The 18,582-nt window shown below is 44.9% G+C and overlaps 1 protein-coding gene across 1 annotated transcript in view; it reads left to right on the forward strand.

Moving 5' to 3' along the window:
- SLCO3A1 (solute carrier organic anion transporter family member 3A1) overlaps nucleotides 1-18,582 on the forward strand; it is a 141,639-nt gene that overhangs the window by 113,045 nt on the left and 10,012 nt on the right. The window contains exons 5-9 of the mRNA XM_065076621.1: nucleotides 4,898-5,062; nucleotides 5,696-5,894; nucleotides 6,782-6,920; nucleotides 11,544-11,719; nucleotides 14,759-14,823. Of these exons, the coding sequence (XP_064932693.1) occupies nucleotides 4,898-5,062; nucleotides 5,696-5,894; nucleotides 6,782-6,920; nucleotides 11,544-11,719; nucleotides 14,759-14,823 (744 nt within the window). The remainder of the gene's footprint in view (nucleotides 1-4,897; nucleotides 5,063-5,695; nucleotides 5,895-6,781; nucleotides 6,921-11,543; nucleotides 11,720-14,758; nucleotides 14,824-18,582) is intronic.

Here is an 18,582-nt window from a genome sequence, read left to right on the forward strand (position 1 = left end):
TCATAGAGAAATGTCACTTCTACAGAACTGAGCGGTCATTTCTGATGAAGTTTGGTTTCAAAATGCTTCCTTGGCTTTATCTTTACCTCCCTTGAAACATTCTGCTTTAAAGTCATTTTGGTTTTCAATGATTTAAACCAGAAATTCATTACATTCTGCCTGTCTGTCTAGAGAGAGAGATTAAAAACCTAAAAGGATTGAAATTGATATGGTATCCTTCATGTTTGGAGAGAGAAGCACATTCGTAAAGAATAAAAAGAAACCTCACTGTGGAATTAAATGAATTTCAAAACTGAAAATTCTCTAGGTTTGGAAACATTTTGGTTTCTGTCCAGCTTCATTTCCAAGAGCGTAGGAGAGCTGGGATGTACATCTGACAGCTGTCTTGTCTTCTGTTTGGTTCTTCCCTGCTCTGTGTACCAATCTGCTGAATACTTAGAGAGGGAGCTGCTCAGAATCCTGAATTTCTCTCCCCAAAAGTGCTCTCTGGGAGGAGACGCGTGGCGCTGCGCTAGAAGTGTCCAGCTGTGCAGGGGTGTCCTGGGCCATGGAGAACCTGTTGTCCTCAATGGGCTTTCATGGGATTGAGTGGGATTAATGGCTAACATGAGTAGTTTTAAACTCATGGCTCTAACGAGTGATAGTGACAACCTTTAGAAGAAGGCTCCATCTGCACCTTCATTAATGTCCAGAGTGGTGAGTCTTTCCCAGATCCAGACAGGTATGAAGATCTTAATGCCATTTTGGATTTGGGTCTTGGCTTCCAACCAGCATCTACGAGGCTTGCTGAGAAATCCTAGTCTTAGATAAGGAGATGGTGGGTGATCATAAAAGGCCCCACATCAGGTCCTGTTGGTCTGCAAGTTCCCTTCGGCATGGATTTAATGAGGGTGTGGACTTTATTGCCAGGTTTTTCTTGGCTGTTTCAAAGCCAGCATCCTTGTTATCAGAAGCACTGATTTATTTAGAAAGGCCTTCAGCCTGCACAGTTCAGGGCAGAAACTGAGGTCAGGCAGAGTGCATCTGTCTCTGAAAAGATACTGTGCCTTGCTACAACCTCCGTGATGTGGGAGAGGGAGGTTTATGTCCCCTTCTGAAGTTGAGCAAAGGCAGTTGCTGTGGGCAGAATGATAGACTAGAACTAGGACCTGCTTTCCATCCATTAGAATGTTGCTGTTGCTTCAAGCTTGTATCTGTCAAGAATCGTCTTTGACGTAGAGATGTCATCCTTTTACTTCATATCCTTTGTGATACTAATTTTGCCAAGGCCGCATGGGTTTTGGCATATTCAACTCACCTGAGATATCTTCAGCACCTCCTGCCTTACTCCATCTTCTCTTTTAGAGGAGCTGCCTCTTTCTAGGAGGTGTTTTCTTCTTGCTACATGCACTATTTTCTTCATCCCTTATTCTTCAAGCCAGGTGAAGATTTTGCCTTTTGGTTTCTATTCAGATCTGAGGCTTGCTGACTACATTGCTATTAGAAAATAGTATTTTGGCTCAGTGCTGTATTTTACCTTTTCCTCACCACACTGTCCTAAGTGGACTGGGCTGTAAACCTCCCTCTAATTTATTACTTCGCTTTCTGTGTTCCTCATCTTTACTGCAAATTGAAAACATGTCTCTGTAGGGTGCTCCAACTGGAAAATCGGGCCTTGGTGATTGTAATGTTCCAAACAATTCATTTCAAGCACCAACGTGATGATTATAGTTTGTCGTTTCTGGAGAGTAGTTAAACCCATGTAATGAGGTTGCCAATTATCCCCGCTACTCCCCGATGTTTAGTGACAAATCAAAGCTACTTGGTGTACATAACTATGTTTGCTTGTCAAGACTGTGGAGTGTCACCTACAGCTGGCCCACAGGAGGAGATGCAGAGGATGCTTGATGCCTTGGCGCAGGTGTTGCTTGGGGTGTTAAAAGGTGAGAAGTCAAGGGATTGGCAGGGGTGTTGGAGAACTTGGGGACATCCTCACTGGGTCCTTTCCAACCTGTGAATGTTCCTATGACCAGTGCTGCTCATGGATCATCTGATGAGTTGGATTTTAAGTACTTCAACAGTGAAAAGAGGCTGAGGTTTCTTGTTCTTCTCAGTGTACCTTGCCATGGCAATGTGAACTGCTTTTCTTTCATCGTTTCTGTAGCATATTGGGTGAGTCGGGATAAGGATGTTAAATGAGCTGGTCCTTCTGAGCATGGGAGGATGAGTCTTACTGTGCCATGTCTGATACAGCTCATGGGTTCTCCAAGGAGATTTTTGAGACTTTCTTTTGAATCCAAAGACTTTCCCTTTTTCCATTTGGCAAATGGACTTCAACTTTATAGCTCCAGAGAGCTGCTACAAAGAGCTCAGCTAACATTTAGGCCAGCCAGCAAGGTACAGGGTGATGTTTATCATGACTTCTACTGGGATTGGCTCCAGTGAAGAAGCACCATGCTTCACTGTTGTGTTCCCCAGGGTTTTGCTGTCCCTCATCAGACATTCTCCATTCCCTCTTCATACCCAGCACCATATGCCAGACAACAGAAAGCACATCACTCTAGTCTACTGAGAGATTTTTAAACTTCACTGCTGACTTTTAATCTTGTTCCCAAAGGTATTTCACCCTAAGAACTGAGACGGATAAGGCAGAAGCAGGTGTCAAATGATTCATCTTAATGGGTGGCAGTAGCAAGATGAAAGTATGTTCGTTTCTATGGGGAGCCTCCTGTCATTTTCCTTAGAAAGTGAATGAGAATGAGCTGGCCCTGGCTGAGGAGATGATGGAGGCTGCCAGGCGTTGCCTGTGTTGCCTCTGTTGCCTCTGTGCTCTTTGCACTGGGTTTTGTGTTCTACCCTCCAGCCGGTACAGAGCCCTTTTGCAGTAGATGGTGGTCAAACATGCAGTGTAGGACAGGATCTATCCCAGAAAATTTGCACCCGGACACAGTGGGAAGAGAAGGAATGATGGAGTGATGGGACTCGTAACCCAGCACTGCCAGGCAGTCACAAGGGGCTCATCTCTTGTGTGAGGTGGTGCAATAACTCTGCAAAATCTTTGCTCTCCATCCCCAAGTACGAAGGATGGATTTTGACACGGTAATGCATGATGGTTGGGTACCAGCCTTGCCAACATCAGAAATAAATGTCCATGATCTGCAAAAGACAGGCTGTCATTGTTATTATTTGGTGGATAAAGTTAAAGCAAGAACTTTGTGTCTTTGCATTTCAATTGGCACAAAGCTGTATCTCAAGGAATCCATTAAACTTGAAAAAACTGAACTCCAGAGGCACAATAGGCATTAATACCTTAAGTATGGCTTTTCAAGCTCAACGCTGCCAAGTGCACCTTTGCATTTTCCCTCCTTTTCCTGGCAAGAAGGGGAAATTCTGTAGGTGGCCACCAAAGAACTGAAGGAGGCAGCAGGTGGCTTCTGAGATCTATTGGTGTCTGAATCCCCCCACCCCCGTTTCTCCCTCCCAGTATTTTTTCTCTCTTTTTTATTTTTTCCCCTGTTCCACTTAAATATACTATGCCTCCTGCACCTTCATTATGTTAAGCAAATCCTCAGGAAGCAAGAATTTTATCCAGCATGGAAAAACATTTGTGATATAAAGAGACCTTAAACTGCAGAGTGGCCCCTTCCAAAAAGGTTAGATCAAACCTAATTATAACAAGTTTTTTTCCCCCCCTAAAGAAAGAGCCAAGGGGACCCAAGCAGAGCCTTGACAAAGAGCTGTGCATTCACTTGCTGAGGCCAATACAATTAGATTTTGCACCAAAAAAAGCCCTCAGGGAAGACTGAAGCTGACACCAGAGAAATCTGTTATCTCCTGCCAGACCCTGGTACACCATAGGGGATGTGGGGGATGGATTTTCAGAATGCAAATAGGGGGTCCATTGAGGCTTGTCTACACTTCACTGAGGTAATTTTCGAACTTAATGATTTTCACATTTAATTCAGGGAGAAATTAGTCATCAGGTATTGAGACAAAGCAAGGCTCTCTTCTGTACTGGGATGCTCTCCTCTTCAAGCTGTGTTATCTCGGCAATAATTAAAATGTTCGCTGAAGTAGAAAATGTGCTATCTGATTCATTAGCTAGATTTCCCTTTGTAAGGTAAGTCGTGTTTGCTTATCGGAAATAGAGACGGCCTTGGAGAAGAGGACTCTGGACACTAATGATTGAGAAGGGAGAAGCCGTGGGATCATGAAACTAAAGCAAGTGTGTGTGCATCTTACACACCGAGTAGCTCAGCCTGTCCTCGTCCACCTTTGCAGCCACCACGGTGCTGCTTGGCTAGTGAAGTTCTGGGTTGTGGGAACATGCCGGCTAACATGTCCCAGGTGTGAGGACCCTTCTGCTTATGGGTGGCCATGGCCCAAGTCTAAGCGGGAGAATTTCAACTTGCACCCAGATGTTCTGCAAAGTGTCCTCAGCAAGTGAGTCAGTGTTACTTGGGAACAAGAAAATGAAGCAAGCCTGGGTGGCAGGAGAAGGAAAGTCCGAGTATGTGCTGGGGTGGCTTGTGTCTGAAAGTTTGCAAGAATTTATGCAGTGCTGAGTATGGTACTTGTGACACCCATTGTGTGGCTCAGAGTTGTTCATGGGGAGCAGGTAGGGAAAGGAGCAGGAGAACAAAAATGCTTAACTTTGATTGACTTCCCTATGGGGGAAAGAAAAGCAATACTGGAAAACACTCATCCTTCAGAATTTCAAAATCATTCATAAGGTGTAAACGTAACGATGGGTGATTTCTTTTTGCACTTGTTCTGGTGTTGCCACATTTCAACCAGCTTGTCTGTGCAGAACAGAAGATTACTCCTGTTTTGGAGTGAGTTTGTCCTGCAGGAGGGAAGGAGGGCATCTTCAGCAGAGCCTACACAAAAACACTTTTCCCTTTTTTCTCTCTTCTAGTGATCCCCAAAGTAACAAAGCACTTGCTCTCCAATCCCGTCTTCACCTGTATCATCCTGGCGGCCTGCATGGAGATCGCGGTGGTGGCCGGCTTCGCCGCCTTCCTGGGAAAGTACCTGGAGCAGCAGTTCAACCTCACCACCTCATCTGCCAACCAGCTCCTGGGTGAGTAATCATGGGGGCCACCAAAGTTCCAGGATCTAATGGCAGGTTCTTCATTTGTTTTCTCCTGCTGCTCGTTCCCAAGCAAACCCAGCGATTTGCTTATGACAGACGTTCTCTCAGCAGCACCCAATTAAGATATCTGCCAGTTGATCTTAGATGATCTCCAGCCACATCTCGCCAGGTGGGCAGCTGGCAGTGATCTGTCAAAAACTGGGACATCATGAAATGGGTGGGTCTTAATATCAAAATAAGGAGCTTGCAAGCTGCTCTTCTGACAGTTGTTTTTTTCATTGGACTCATTGATATCTTCTGGTTTTCCAAAAGAAACAATCCCCTGCAGTCAGTCTTGCATCTCACAGTTTAAGAACATTCTTTAAGGGAGACTTCATATTTGCAAATGCAACTATTGCCTCATCTCTGAGATCAGACTGCTGTGAGGTACACCAAGCAGGGCTCATCCAAAACCTTCGAATACCTCAGAAAACTCTGTATTTGTCTGCCAGCTGTTGCAGATTAGAGATGCTGCTGCTTAGATTAGAGTGGGCCAATCTCAGTAGTTTTGGCATCTCCCTCCAACATGAACAAGAACTGGAAGAATATCCTGGTTCCTCTAACTTACTTTTCCTCTTACAGGGATGACAGCGATCCCATGCGCATGTCTGGGCATATTCCTGGGTGGCCTCTTGGTGAAGAAGCTCAGTCTGTCTGCTCTGGGAGCCATAAGGATGGCCATGCTGGTGAACCTGGTGTCCACAGCTTGCTATGTGTCTTTCCTGTTCCTGGGATGTGACACAGGACCTGTGGCAGGGGTTACTGTTCCCTATGGAAACAAGTGAGTCCCCAGAGAGTTTTGGGATCTCACACAACCTTATAAACATAAATGCCATATTATTGTCCTTGACAGGCAGCATTCAGACAGCACTGGCCCTTAGACAGCCATATAAAGCAAGCATATAGAAGGCTCTTAGTTTGGGATGTTTTCATGCCACTCGTTACTGTGAGAGCTGAGTAACCACAGCTGACAATGGAGTTTTACGAAAATCAGACAAACTGAATCGAGAGGTGCCAGATGTGATTCTGCACCCGTGGGCACCTACATATCTTTGGGTCCATCCACCATACCATCTGGTTACTCCTGGCAGCAAGGAACATGCACTGCTTTGTCTATTTATTGAGTTTGTAGAACCAGGTTTTAGATGCCTGGAAATTCAGATGCGGTGAAGAAAGAGGATGTGTGGCTCCAGGCCCATTTTAGTGGGAGAAATGAGGCACACGGTGCCCTGTAGCATTCACAGGCCTTGGAGAGAGTTGTTCTGTATTTTCTTTTCTGGTGCTTCTCAGTATGCAGTGGCATCTCTTTAGAAGATGACAACTTCTGGCTTTCAGCTCCGCATGGTTACTGTTCTAGGAAAACACAGAATAATCTCTGCAGCATCTATTTGGATTGCCTTGGGAATATTCACTGGGGTGACAAGGCAGCCCAAGCCTCGCATTAGGTTCCCTGTCACAGAGGGAGAGTGACCATGGCATTTCTGTCCCCAGGGAGAGGCTGTAGCCTGGATTTCTTAAAGCTGGGACCCAGACTGCCTACCCACTGCTTTTTGAAATTTGTTTGCCTCAACAAACCCCCTTCAAAGCCATCTTCATGTGGCAGTGATTGGAAAAGCTGGCTGATCTCACCGTACTGCCCATTAACTTATCTTTCTGTTTCTCTTACAGCTCAACTCCAACCTCATCTCTGGACCCATATTCCCCCTGCAATAACAACTGTGAATGCCAAACTGATTCCTTCACTCCGGTCTGTGGGGCAGACGGGGTCACGTACTTATCCGCCTGCTTTGCTGGCTGCAGCAGCACGGTGAGTGGCCTTTCCTGGGGACCTCTCACCTGTAGGAACAATTCTGTGAGCACGAGTGAGTGACGCTAGTGCATATCTGGTCGAGTAGCTCATTTACAGCCCCAGATGGGACTGAGCCGCTGTCGTTTTTCACTCCGTTGCATAAATGCCCGCTGGCTCAGGCGGCAGTCTGCCAGGGTGAGCCATGGAGCGGGATTTCCCATCTTCCTTCTCCTCCTCTGGGCTTTCTCCTCAGCGTGGAAGGCTCAGGAGAGACCTTATTAGTCTCTACAACTGCCTGAAAGGGGATTGCAGCACAGAGGGTGATAGTCTCTTCTGCCGAGTAGCAAGTGATAGGACAAGAGAAAATGGCCTTGAGTTGCACCAGGGGAGGTTTAGATTGGATATTAGGAAAAAATTCTTCACAGAAATGGCTGTCAGTCCAGTAGAACAGGCTGCCCAGGGAAGTGGTGGCGTCACCATCTCTGGAGGTGTTTAAAAGATGTAGAGATGTGGTTTTTAAGGACATGGTTTAGTGCTGGAGTTAGGTTATGGTTGGACTTGATGATCTTCCAACCAAAATTATTATAGGATTCTATGAAGCAAGAAACATGAGAAGAGCAAGGTTGTCCACTGGCAGAACCCAGATCCCCTGTGAGAGCTTGTCATCCCAGGCTGTGTGACCAGCTTCTCTTTTCTTCTGCAGCCCCTTATCTCCTCACTTCTTCACCTGCCCATGTTTGCCTTGCCCAGTCCTTCTGTTCTTTATCCTCTCGCTCTTTTCCTGAATCTGCTTCTTAGACATATATGACCAGATCCTGGCTTTATTCACACTTTTTTAAGCTCTCCTTCCATTCCTGTTGCTTCTCTCTCTTTCCCTCCTTTGCTCTGAGGCAGTGACAAGAGCAAGTTGTCAAGGAAGCAGAGACTCCATCCAAAGACATTCTGCGTCAGTTCTCCATATCTAAGAGTTTATTTCCTTTAGAAAATTCTTAAAGACCAAACCATCTCTGTGTACGAAGATGTGAGGGATTTTTAACAGTATCTTAAAAGCTTGCTTTTCTGCTTTTTGCTGCTGAAATGCTAATGTCTTCTGGGTTACACTGAAAATGAGTGTTTGCCACTCCTGTGGTGGATACTGTGGGAGTAATTGCGTCCTTACTCCCTGCCCGGGGCTGTGCCAGGCATGGTGACCACTGCCACACTGGCTGTGTGGAGCTTGTGGGAGGTCGGCCTGGTCACAGTGACCGTTCATGGCTGCAGGGACAACTCACCCCTTGCGATTATCCCTCCATGGCCTCATCCTTCCCTTTTGAGGAGACATCAAACCTCCATTCCTGCCCCAAAGAGTCAAGCCGCCCGTGAGTACCGGTGAGTGGAGGTGCAGGCTTGCTGTTGGCAACTGCAGCCTCACAGCCCAGGTGACCCAGGAGCTCATCCTGCTTAAACCTCTTCTCAATTCCCACTCCAGACCATGAGACACAGGCATCCCTTTGAAATACCACAGTTTCAAGGTGCTTTCAGCAACCCCACCAGGGACTTCATGAGTGTATCGCACATACGAAGGTGTTACCATCTTCCCTCTTCCTTCTTTTGCTGCTAACAAGAGACAAGGCAACACCTGGGGGCAGCAATATGATCATTTTAACAAGAAGCCAGCTTGTACAGGGCACATGGAATGACGTCTCCCCAGCTCACCAAGCCCTTAGCAAGAGTGCAGCTGGTGTGGTCCATGGCTGGAGTGCAGGAGTGACCTCCTCGCGTGTGGTTCGGGGCAAAGCTTTGGCTGCTCTGGAAGGAGCATGGTAATGAAAATTCAGCTCTGCCCCTTCAGTCTGCAGCTGCCTGACCTCGTGCTCTGCAAGAGCAAACCTCTGAGCAAAAACTTCACTGTCCCCCACCCTCTCTCCTCCTTGTTCTTTCTTATTTTGCCTTTTCATCGTCATCTTGGGGTTCTTTTCATCATTTTGTTTTGTGAGGTTTTTTGCAGTAATGTTTTGAACACGAATTTGTGAAGCAATAGCAACCTCTGGAAAGGGCATTGTCAATAATTATGGGCTGGTTTGGCCATGTAGTGGCCCTGAGGCAAAGCCAAATTGCCGAACCAGGTTTTAAACCCGTAATCTAGGTAACAACCTATCTAGAGGGTCTTATGAATGTTATATGCTCGTGATGAGCCAAGGGTTGCCTTTTACTGGGACGTAAAATTCTCTGAATGCTTTATTTAACTTTACTGCATTGGATGTTTCTGACTGCTTCTTTCTTCTTTTCCTCTGTGAGCAATTTCTAAAAGCAATGTGTAGTTCAGTTAGTTTTTTCTTTTTAATTTCTTCTTTCTTAGTGAGCCGGTTGCAGAGGGGCTCCTGTCCAAAAAGCTGTAAGAATATTGATGCTGATAGGCAGAGATCTGGCATCCTCAGGAATTTATCTTTCAAGCCCTTTCTTGGGGGTGGCCCTTGCATACAAAATCTTTTGGCTGTGCATCTTGTTTGTTTGATGCCAATGTTTCTCTCAGTGTTCCCTTTTGTCTGGAGACACGTGAATTCCAGTCTGGCATTACCATGTTGGCATCTCACAGATTTGCACTTAAATACCAGCTTGTTCCTTCCCTGTCAGAGCCAGGGTTTAAAAAAAAAAAACCCTAGTAATTAAAAACATGGGTAATTTGCATAGGCAATGACCCCAAACTCATGATGATGTTAAAGGTGCAAACTCTGCATCTGTGCAGCTTCACATGTGCACAGAAAATCTGGGTTTGCAAGCTGCTGGGCAGCGGAAGACTGTGATAATGTGTGGTTGAATGCAGTGGGGTTGCAGACAAGGGAATTTAATAGCAATTTGGAACACATAGCAAAAAGTTGCCTCTCCGCAGGACGAAGGTAAAACTCCATCTTTGATGTTCCCTTGTTTGATGTCTGTGAGTTGCGTAGTGTGTCAAAGATCTCCCAGGTACGATGAGGTGCAGCACTAAGCAAGTGGACGAAGTTGGTACAAACTATGCACAGTGCTTTGGGCAAAGTTTCAGGCAGTGGAGGTGGGGACCTACTTCATGGTTTGTTAAAAGTCACACCAATGGAAGGAGAATCTGCACCACTTTGCCATAAACAAGTACTTTCTCTCCATTGATGAGAGCCCATGGAAAGTAAGCCACCAGTTCTGTGTGTTTGCTGTGATGGCAGTTTTGTCCCAGGATATTTCAGTGCAGGTATGTACTCCCCTTGAACTTAGATGGGTTTTAATCTACAGGGCTGTCTCCAGGCTAGCAGTGCACTGCATTAAGAGCCAGAACTGCAAATTCCTGTTGTCTCTGTGCAAACCCCACTGCACTGGTGCTATTTGTCACCATCTCGAAGCCTTCAGGTGTTAGCTACTAACCCACAGCACAAGAATTTGTTAATTATTGCTCGCCAGCCAGAAAGGCACCTGCACGTCTGTTACAGCTCTCCTGGAGTTCTGCGCTGCAGTCTCGCTTGCCCTCTGTGCACTTATTTGGAAGAAAATCGTTTGACTCCTATGCAGACGGAGGAGATTGGTGTCAGAAAGGCTGGAGTAGCATCCCCACGGATCCTTATATTTGGAGGCAGTGAACCAGAAAGTGTGTTTTTATATGTTCCTAAGGGGACCCCAGCAGAAAAGCAAAGGGATTTCTGCTTCAACCTGGTAGAGGCGAAGGAGAGGAGATTTAGCTGGATTTCAATATGTTTTATTTTATGGTGTTATTCCTCTTACAAACATGTGACCTGCAAATCCAGCGGGCTGATGAAGACGAGCCATGAATCATTTATGATTGTTTCGTTCTGTATTCGTTAGGGGATTTCTTGTGTGCTTTAATTGCACTGACATCCCCCACTCAGAAAGGGGCAAATTGGAAAATAAGAGGAAAAAAAACCCTAAATCTGTGACTGGCAAACAAAGCTTCTTTTCACATCCCGCACTTGCTGGAGAGAGCAAAGAAAAATGCAGTCACTTCACCTTCCTTCTGATCACATATTGATAAAGTTTATCTTGCCTGACTTCAGCTTTTAGCTTGACACAAATCCCTCTGAACCACACGTCATTTATTAGCCCTGTAGTGCACTTGAGTCCAGCAGTGTCTGTGCCGCCAAGCTGTGCTAGTTCAGCTCTCAGTGAGCCTCAGCACCCATTTTGGGTGGCTTCTTCCTGGGATTCAGATTGCCAGAAGCAAGGACTGAATCCACAGCCAACAACAGGGCTGCAGATTTACCAGCTTTTAATGTACTTCAGTTTAATTGGAACAGCCAAGAGAATGGAGGTAAATAAGAAAGTAATTAGAGTCGTAATTTGGGGATCTTCCTTGTCACAGGGACGCAGATCGTTTCTTTATTCTCCTCCAAAGGGGTTTAACTTGGTAATAATTTTGTTACAGTGACATTTATGGGAGAGACTTGAAAGGAGCAGAAGAAAAGAAACAAGCCAAGGGATGGCTTTCCCTTGCTGGTAGCATGCATCAGAGCTGACGTGCTTCTGAAATCCTTTCCAAACCCCCCGTCAAATAAGCACTTAGGAGTTACTTAATTGACCATTAGAGGATTCCGAATTGCTGTTGGCAAGCCTTGGTTACAGAGGCCCCGTGGTGGGAACCGTGGCTCTCACTTCCCCTGAAACCCCTTTGCTCCTCCACAGAACCTCAGTGGCTGTTCATGCCTCACCTCGGTCCCTGCCGAAAATGCCACCGTCGTTCCCGGCAAATGCCCCAGTCCCGGCTGCGAAGAGGCCTTCTTGACATTCCTCTGCGTCATGTGCGTTTGCAGTATGATCGGGGCCATGGCGCAGACGCCGTCAGTCATCATACTCATCAGGTAGGACCGTGGATGCAAAGGGTTCACCAGGGGCTGCTTTCGGGATGGGAGGAGGGCTGGGGGGACACTGAGGGAGCTGAGGGTCCTGCACAGCTCCTGGCCACTGGCTTTTTGGCTGCGTGTGCCCGTATCAATGACTTTGGCTTAAGCGAAGGTTCAGTGCATCAAAAAATCCTCCTAAGCACTCCCTGGTGGAAACACCTTGAAAGAGCTGCCTATATTTTCAAAAGATTTTGAACCTTCTCAGCAAATGAGGAGTTACAGGCACAGGCTTTCTTGTACCTTACTGCCTTTATGTGCAGGCAGGAGTTGGTGATGTAAAAGCCCAAACAGTCCTGCCTGAATTTCAGCTCCATTGTTTCAAGTGCTAATTAAATCATTTTCTCTCTAAGCCACTATTATGCTTGGTAGCACCTGTTTCATCCATGGCATGGCCTCACAGAGTTCAGTGCCTACAGTACTGGCCTGCTAGAGAGAATACGGGAATTGCACAAATACAACTTTGTAAAATGGCAGTGAGGAGACACTAGGCTTGCAAGCCAAGAAGATCCCTGCAGGGATGCTGCAGAGAGAGTTGGCCAGCTTGTTCTTATCAAGATTTACCAAGTTAAAGATGTTACAGCTGCATCAGGAAAGGGTCAGAACTGCAGCCCCACATTCTCAGCATTTCATGGCTGAATAAGATGCCTTTAGAGATGGCATGGTCTTAGACATGCCGTCTTTACCATGGTCTTAGACACCATGGTAAAATGAAAGGCTTCAGCAAAGGCTGTCTTTGGTCAGTACTCCCCTGGCTAAAGTTTAACTTCCCTCACTCTGGACCAAGTCCAAGAACAGAAGGAACTTGAAAGTCTGAAGGACATCTCTCAGTTGAGCCAATGTGAATAGGTGGACAGAAGTAGCTTATTCAAATAACTGACCTTGTGTTACTTTCAGACACATGGAACATTTCACCTTAAAATACACGTATATATCTGAGCCCACGTTTATCCAGAATTACTTATATGTCCAGGCTGTCGCTTACTGAGAATAATAACCAAAGACATAAATAGCAGATCCATTCTGCTGCCTGGAAAATTCCAATAAAATTCAATCAATAAGGTCTGTATTAGAAACACGCGCCTGAGTGGATCTTGGACAGAACAGCTCTGTGAGGGCATGTCTCCCTGCAGGATACAAAATGAGATATTCCACCTACTACTTCATTTCTCTCTTTGCATCTACAGTAGCTAAAGGGAAATCAAATTTCTCATGATAAATATTGTGGCAAAAGTAATTTGAAGTTTGAAGAGTTCTTTGTTCAAGGGAGCTGCTGGCACCTGTAGGATCCTGAATGGAGATGTCTTGGTGTCAAATTCAAATGAGATAAGCCGGCCACCAGCCAGAAAGAAGAGTACAAAGGAATAAGAAAAGCAAAGGCAATATTAAAAATATTCAGCTCACAGCTGTAAGAAATAAACAATTCACACATCGAAATTAGTAACTAAGCTCCCCTCCAAACTACTGATAGCTACTGCTCTCTTGCAACTGCCATCTTGGGTTGCTAAAAGAAAGTTTTGGCATATAAGTGTGTCCCTGGTGTCTGTGGCAGTGACATGTGACGTGGGCAGCTCCAATGGCTAATTTAAAAATGAACTTCAGTCTCTACAAATTAGATGTCTTGTCTGGGCAAATCATTTGTTCACTGCTATAGTTGGTGAGAAAAGGAGATGTCTCCAGGTGGCAACTTTTTCTCCACCCTACGGTATGGGGACTGACTTTGGTCTTATATACAAAAATGTGGACTGATGGACAACACCACTGATTAAAAACCCACTGTGACTATTTCACATGATAATAAATACTCCTTCTGTTTCCTTCATTTCCCACCCAGCTGTAGAATCCTATTTGACCCAAGCCATTAACCACTAAAACGTTTTTTCACGCGTAGATACTTCATGGCATTAAGTCTTTTGTCAAGCCTGTGTATCAGCTTGAAAACTCTGCTGAAATTCAGCCAGAGGTCACAGGCTCCATGCAGGAATCATGGTACGAAGCTACACGGCCAGTGTAATGTGTGAGATGAGGGCAGGTGGTCAGAAGGGTTTTCTCTTAAATTAAAACCTATTGCTCTTTCTGGCTGTTTTATCACTTCTGTCTGATTCCCCCCAATGCGTTTGTGCAGAGGACACCACTACCACCATGGGTGCTCACTACAGACCTCTCTAAGGAACTAATAGAAGAGCCAGCTGAAGCCTTTAAAGTTCCCTTGTGTGATGAATCTGCTCATATGGGGATCACTGTTCTGCTTTCTCAGCCTTTATATTCTGTGAGAAGTAAAATGCTATTATAAGACTTAAGACCAAATTAATGACTTCTGAAATTTCAAAGGCTTTGCTGAGCCTACCCCAAGAGGGTAGCTTTAGCCAGTAGCATCCTTGAGCTAACCGAATTAGAAAGTCATGAAATATACTTTAAAGCACCTTTGAAGGATAACACTAATGCAACAGAGTGGGTTGTGTTCATAGCAAAAGGCAGCACCACCGTTGTCTTCCCAGCACAAAAAAAATTCACGTATTAAACTCTTGCCCATGAAAACTAGTCTTCTTGAGCACATCCTCCTGGGGTGCATGATTTAACTGATTGCCTGAACCTTTTGGTCCATCTTCCTCCTCCTCTCTCTTGTTCCCGGTAGCCTGGGAAGTCTTAGAACAAAAAGTTTTCTCTCCCACCAATTTGCAAGATCTGGAGGCTTGAAAGCATGATGGGGAGCTTGTAAATGATGATTTACTGGGCTGGGAATTTCATTTTTCTTCATCTCATGACAAGATTAGCTGTTGTTATTAATGACTTAGCTAAATTCCCGAACCTGTCACTGATGCAATTACTTTTGGGGCTGTAGGCAGTTCAGGCAAAGGGAGAAGAAAAAGCCCATTAATGACTTCTTGAAGAGGTGGGGGTGCCATCCTGCCTGCCTGCGCGGAATGGCCATGGGCTGTGTTAATCAAAGCAGAACAACAAGAATCGATTTCATTTTCTCTCCCTTCTTCCTTCCTACAGAACCGTGAGCCCCGAACTCAAGTCTTACGCTTTGGGGGTGCTTTTCCTGCTTCTCCGTTTGCTAGGTAGGTACAAAAATTTCACATACTTCTCTCCCATCCTTTCCTCCCTCATGGAAGGCTCTATTTTTAATGTGCAAAAGTTGATTTCTACTCCATGTAGTGCTGTGGTTGTCATGAGTGGGGTCTGACACAACAGAGTCCGAGGCCTCTCTCTGAAAGATCTGACATCAAGGCTCCTAAAGGCGCTTTTCCTGCCATTTGAATTGTGCTAATGGAAGAAAATGTGGTGTTGCATGAGAAATTACCGTTTCTGCCATGGTCCCATGCAACCGGTTACACTTCTGTAGCTGTTATTAACATGTCAGCAGCTTGCAGAATTCCTACTGTATTGCATATTGCTGAAGTAGAGGTGTTTTCATCCTCCTTTGAGGGACAGGACTTGTGTTACATGGTGTGTTTGTCCCTTCGGGTCTCTTGAAAGGGAAATGGTGAAATGAGGCTGAGCCCTTGTATCCTACTGTGGGTCCATATCCCATTAAAATACACATGGCTGTTCCTTGGGACTGGTGTCTGCTTCTCATGTATGAATCAAAAGGAAGAGACTGGGCTGTTGTTATCCTGCTTCTTGTTTGTGGATGGAGTGGTTTTATTCCCCTTTTGAAGAAATGTCTCTTATTTTAAAGCCCCTATATTTCAACTCATTAATCTCAGTGATTCTGGGCAAAATCCTCTCTGATCTATCATTGTGTAGGTCTGTCTCATGCATGTGATTTCTGCATGTTGTGCAGGTGGAATTTACCTTTTTTTTCAGTGGGGCACAGGTATGAGGACCCCCAGTCTCAAAGGAATGAGCTGGAGAGTAAAATGCCATCTCCTAGGGTGCAGAAAGGCACTAGGAAGTAGGGGACCAAAACTCCCACAGTCCTGTACATTGCTCTGAATAACTGACCTCATTTATTTACTTAGCTGGAAGGGGCACAGTGGTCCCAGAGCAGTTTATGATAAAGCCAGTTAGATTTTCATTGGTTTTGGTGAAGTAGCTGCAGTCATACAGAAAGCTCCATTGAGCGATCTTCTCCAGGGCTCAGGTAACTCCAAGGGAATCTTCTGGGTTGACTCGGGTCAGCTCTGGTCCAAGCCTTGCAAAGACAGCATTTTCTTTAGCTGTGGGTGCTGCTTGCAGGTTTTGGTCTCTCTTCAGCTCTCGCTGGCCAAATGCGGAGTGTCAGCCGGCAAGTGTGCCAAGGGATGGCCGCGAGCTGGTGTTCCCAAAGGAAAAAGTACCTCAAGGGGAGATTTTTTCTCTTTTCTCTTCAACAGAGAGAAACCTCCTGAGATAGCAGCATCTCAAATTCCTCTTAAAACCAGGCTCAGACATGTATGCTTAATTTAATAGATTTTTTTTTTTTCTTCCAGTAAAGAGTAGTAAGAACTTAAACTCAAATCTTTATATGTTGCTCTGTCACAAAGGAATTCCCATGAAATAAGACAATACAGCCTGAAGCATATTGGCAATGTAGCCTGAACCCACACAAATGAAGAGAAAGGCACTTTTCTATATGAGCAAGGGTATCCAAATCTTGCCCTTAACAATTTGAGGTTTGAGAATAGCTTTAGTGATTTATTTTAAAAGCTTTTCAGTTCACCTTTAAGCTTTGACTTAAGAAGAGAGTGATAATAGCTGCTTCTGGAACCAAAGGAGAGTATTAAATACAGGAGGTATGAGACCCAGAGGTGCAATCATAGCTAATAGATTTCAGTAAGACAGAAGCAGCTTTCTTACACAGCCCTACAGTTTCTGCAATGAAATATATATATAGCAGAAATTTTTGCAACACTTTGCAGTAAGATGTAAAACATGATTGAACCTCTTTAATATTCACTGTAATAACAAGAAACACAACTGAATTCTCCCAATATCCTCCTGGATATATTATCTCATTCCATAAGAATCCTGCTGTGAGAGGGCAGCATAACGTTGTCTTCCTATAAAAGTGTTACTGCAGTTTCTCAGAGAAGTCTGTAAAGCGATGCTGCTGGGGCCAGAGGTTTCAAATGGCAATGTCTGGAATGGCAAAGAGTTTTAGATGTGTAAGACCCCAAACACATCCTTTCTGGGTGATGTTCGCTGTGCAAAGCCTCCCCTTTCTAGAGCTCTTCCTTTTGTTTTTCCTGCCAGTCGATGTTGTTTGCCTCTTGTCTTCCAACATGACAAAAACACAGTGTTTTCTCTCAGAAAGACTTTACAATCTGCAGTGCAACCCCTCAACTCCCTTGGCTCAGAAAGTCTAGTCACAGAGTTGTTCCCTTGAGTCTTTTGTCCTCCGGTAAAAATGACCTGAAGCCCTCACTGGTTGCTAAATGTTTTTCATGTATTTTTCTTTAAGGTTTCCATATCCATGTCTGCGTTCAAATAGGTGTAGCTTTGGAGTTTGGTGTAACAGGTCCTTCTTCCTTCAGAGCAATTTCCAGGCCAAATTATCTTTAAAGCTGGAAAGCCAGCTGAAGCCAGCAGATGGGGATGACGGATCTCTCTGAAGTTCAGCCTGTGCATCTCCAAAGCTTTGTTATTGACATCTCTCAGCATGTTCACAAGTAGGGGCTCACACCTCCAAATTATGATCCAAATGTAGTTTTCTTAGTCCAGAAATCGTGCAGCTCCTGCCTCCTCGGTCACATCTGGATGTCACCCTTAGGTGGCATCCAGCACCAGCGCAGCACTGGCCGCACAAACTGCATTCAGCAGCATGGTATTTTTGCTTGTTTCTGGCAGGAGCCCAGCTGACTTCTTGAATTCCAGATTTAGTGTGTCGTTGTCCACAGGTTTTAATAAAAAAAACACCAACCAAAACAAAACAGCAACAACAACAACAAGGCACCTTTTAACTTAGAAGCAGAACCACCCCAGTCTGAAATTTCCAGTCATTGAAATGACAGACAGAGATCTGGCGCTGATGTTTTTTCCAGAATATATCCAGAATTTTAGATGCGATGACTGAAACTAGTGTTTTCAACAGATTGCCTGGCTTTTGTATAATCTGTTTTTATTTACTATGTTTGTGCTATTAATGACTGGTTAAAATGACTACCAAAAGCCCATATAGCCTTTCTTAACTCCTGCATTTATTAACATATAAGGAAGATCAAACAAAATCTGCAGAGCTCTAGTCATCGACAAAATAAAATAAAGAGATCTCAGTTACCACAGGGAACAGTGAAGACAACCAATTTATTTGTAGTCTTAGGATACATGTCATGAATGTCTCTATTTCGTTCATGACAAGCTGAAGGAAGGTGTCTTTTTTAAGCCTGGAAATTCAGGTTAATGATGAAACTGGATCCAAGATTAAACACTTTTCTGTCTAAAAACTGCAGTCCTTGTGTCTATCTACGCGTGTATTTATAGAGTCTCAGGCATTACAGCACCTACAGATGGAGTGATACTGTTGAGGATATGTCATGCCTACCTGCTGTTGGATTTCAGTAAATACGATGCTCTCCTTTGCTTGCTATCTTAACCCACAGCAGTGATTTTATCCACTGGGGTTTTTTCTGTGGTTTATCTGCTTCCAGCCTCCCCCTGTAAACATAGCAGAAAGAAGAGAAATAGTTTACATTTTGTAGAATATCCACATTTTCTTCTGAGTGCTGCACACTCGGTGCATGTGTACTGGCTGGGGAGTGCAAAGCTGGAACGTGGATGTTCTAACCACCATCGGGTAATGTGAAACGGGGGGCTCTATGATATCCCTGCAGGCTGGGGAGAATAGAGAAGAAAAACATTGCCTTTATTAGTCAAATGAGACTGGAGTGATTGCCTTG

The sequence above is a fragment of the Columba livia genome, chromosome 11 (assembly GCF_036013475.1).
Source record: "Columba livia isolate bColLiv1 breed racing homer chromosome 11, bColLiv1.pat.W.v2, whole genome shotgun sequence".
Lineage (NCBI taxonomy): Eukaryota > Metazoa > Chordata > Aves > Columbiformes > Columbidae > Columba > Columba livia.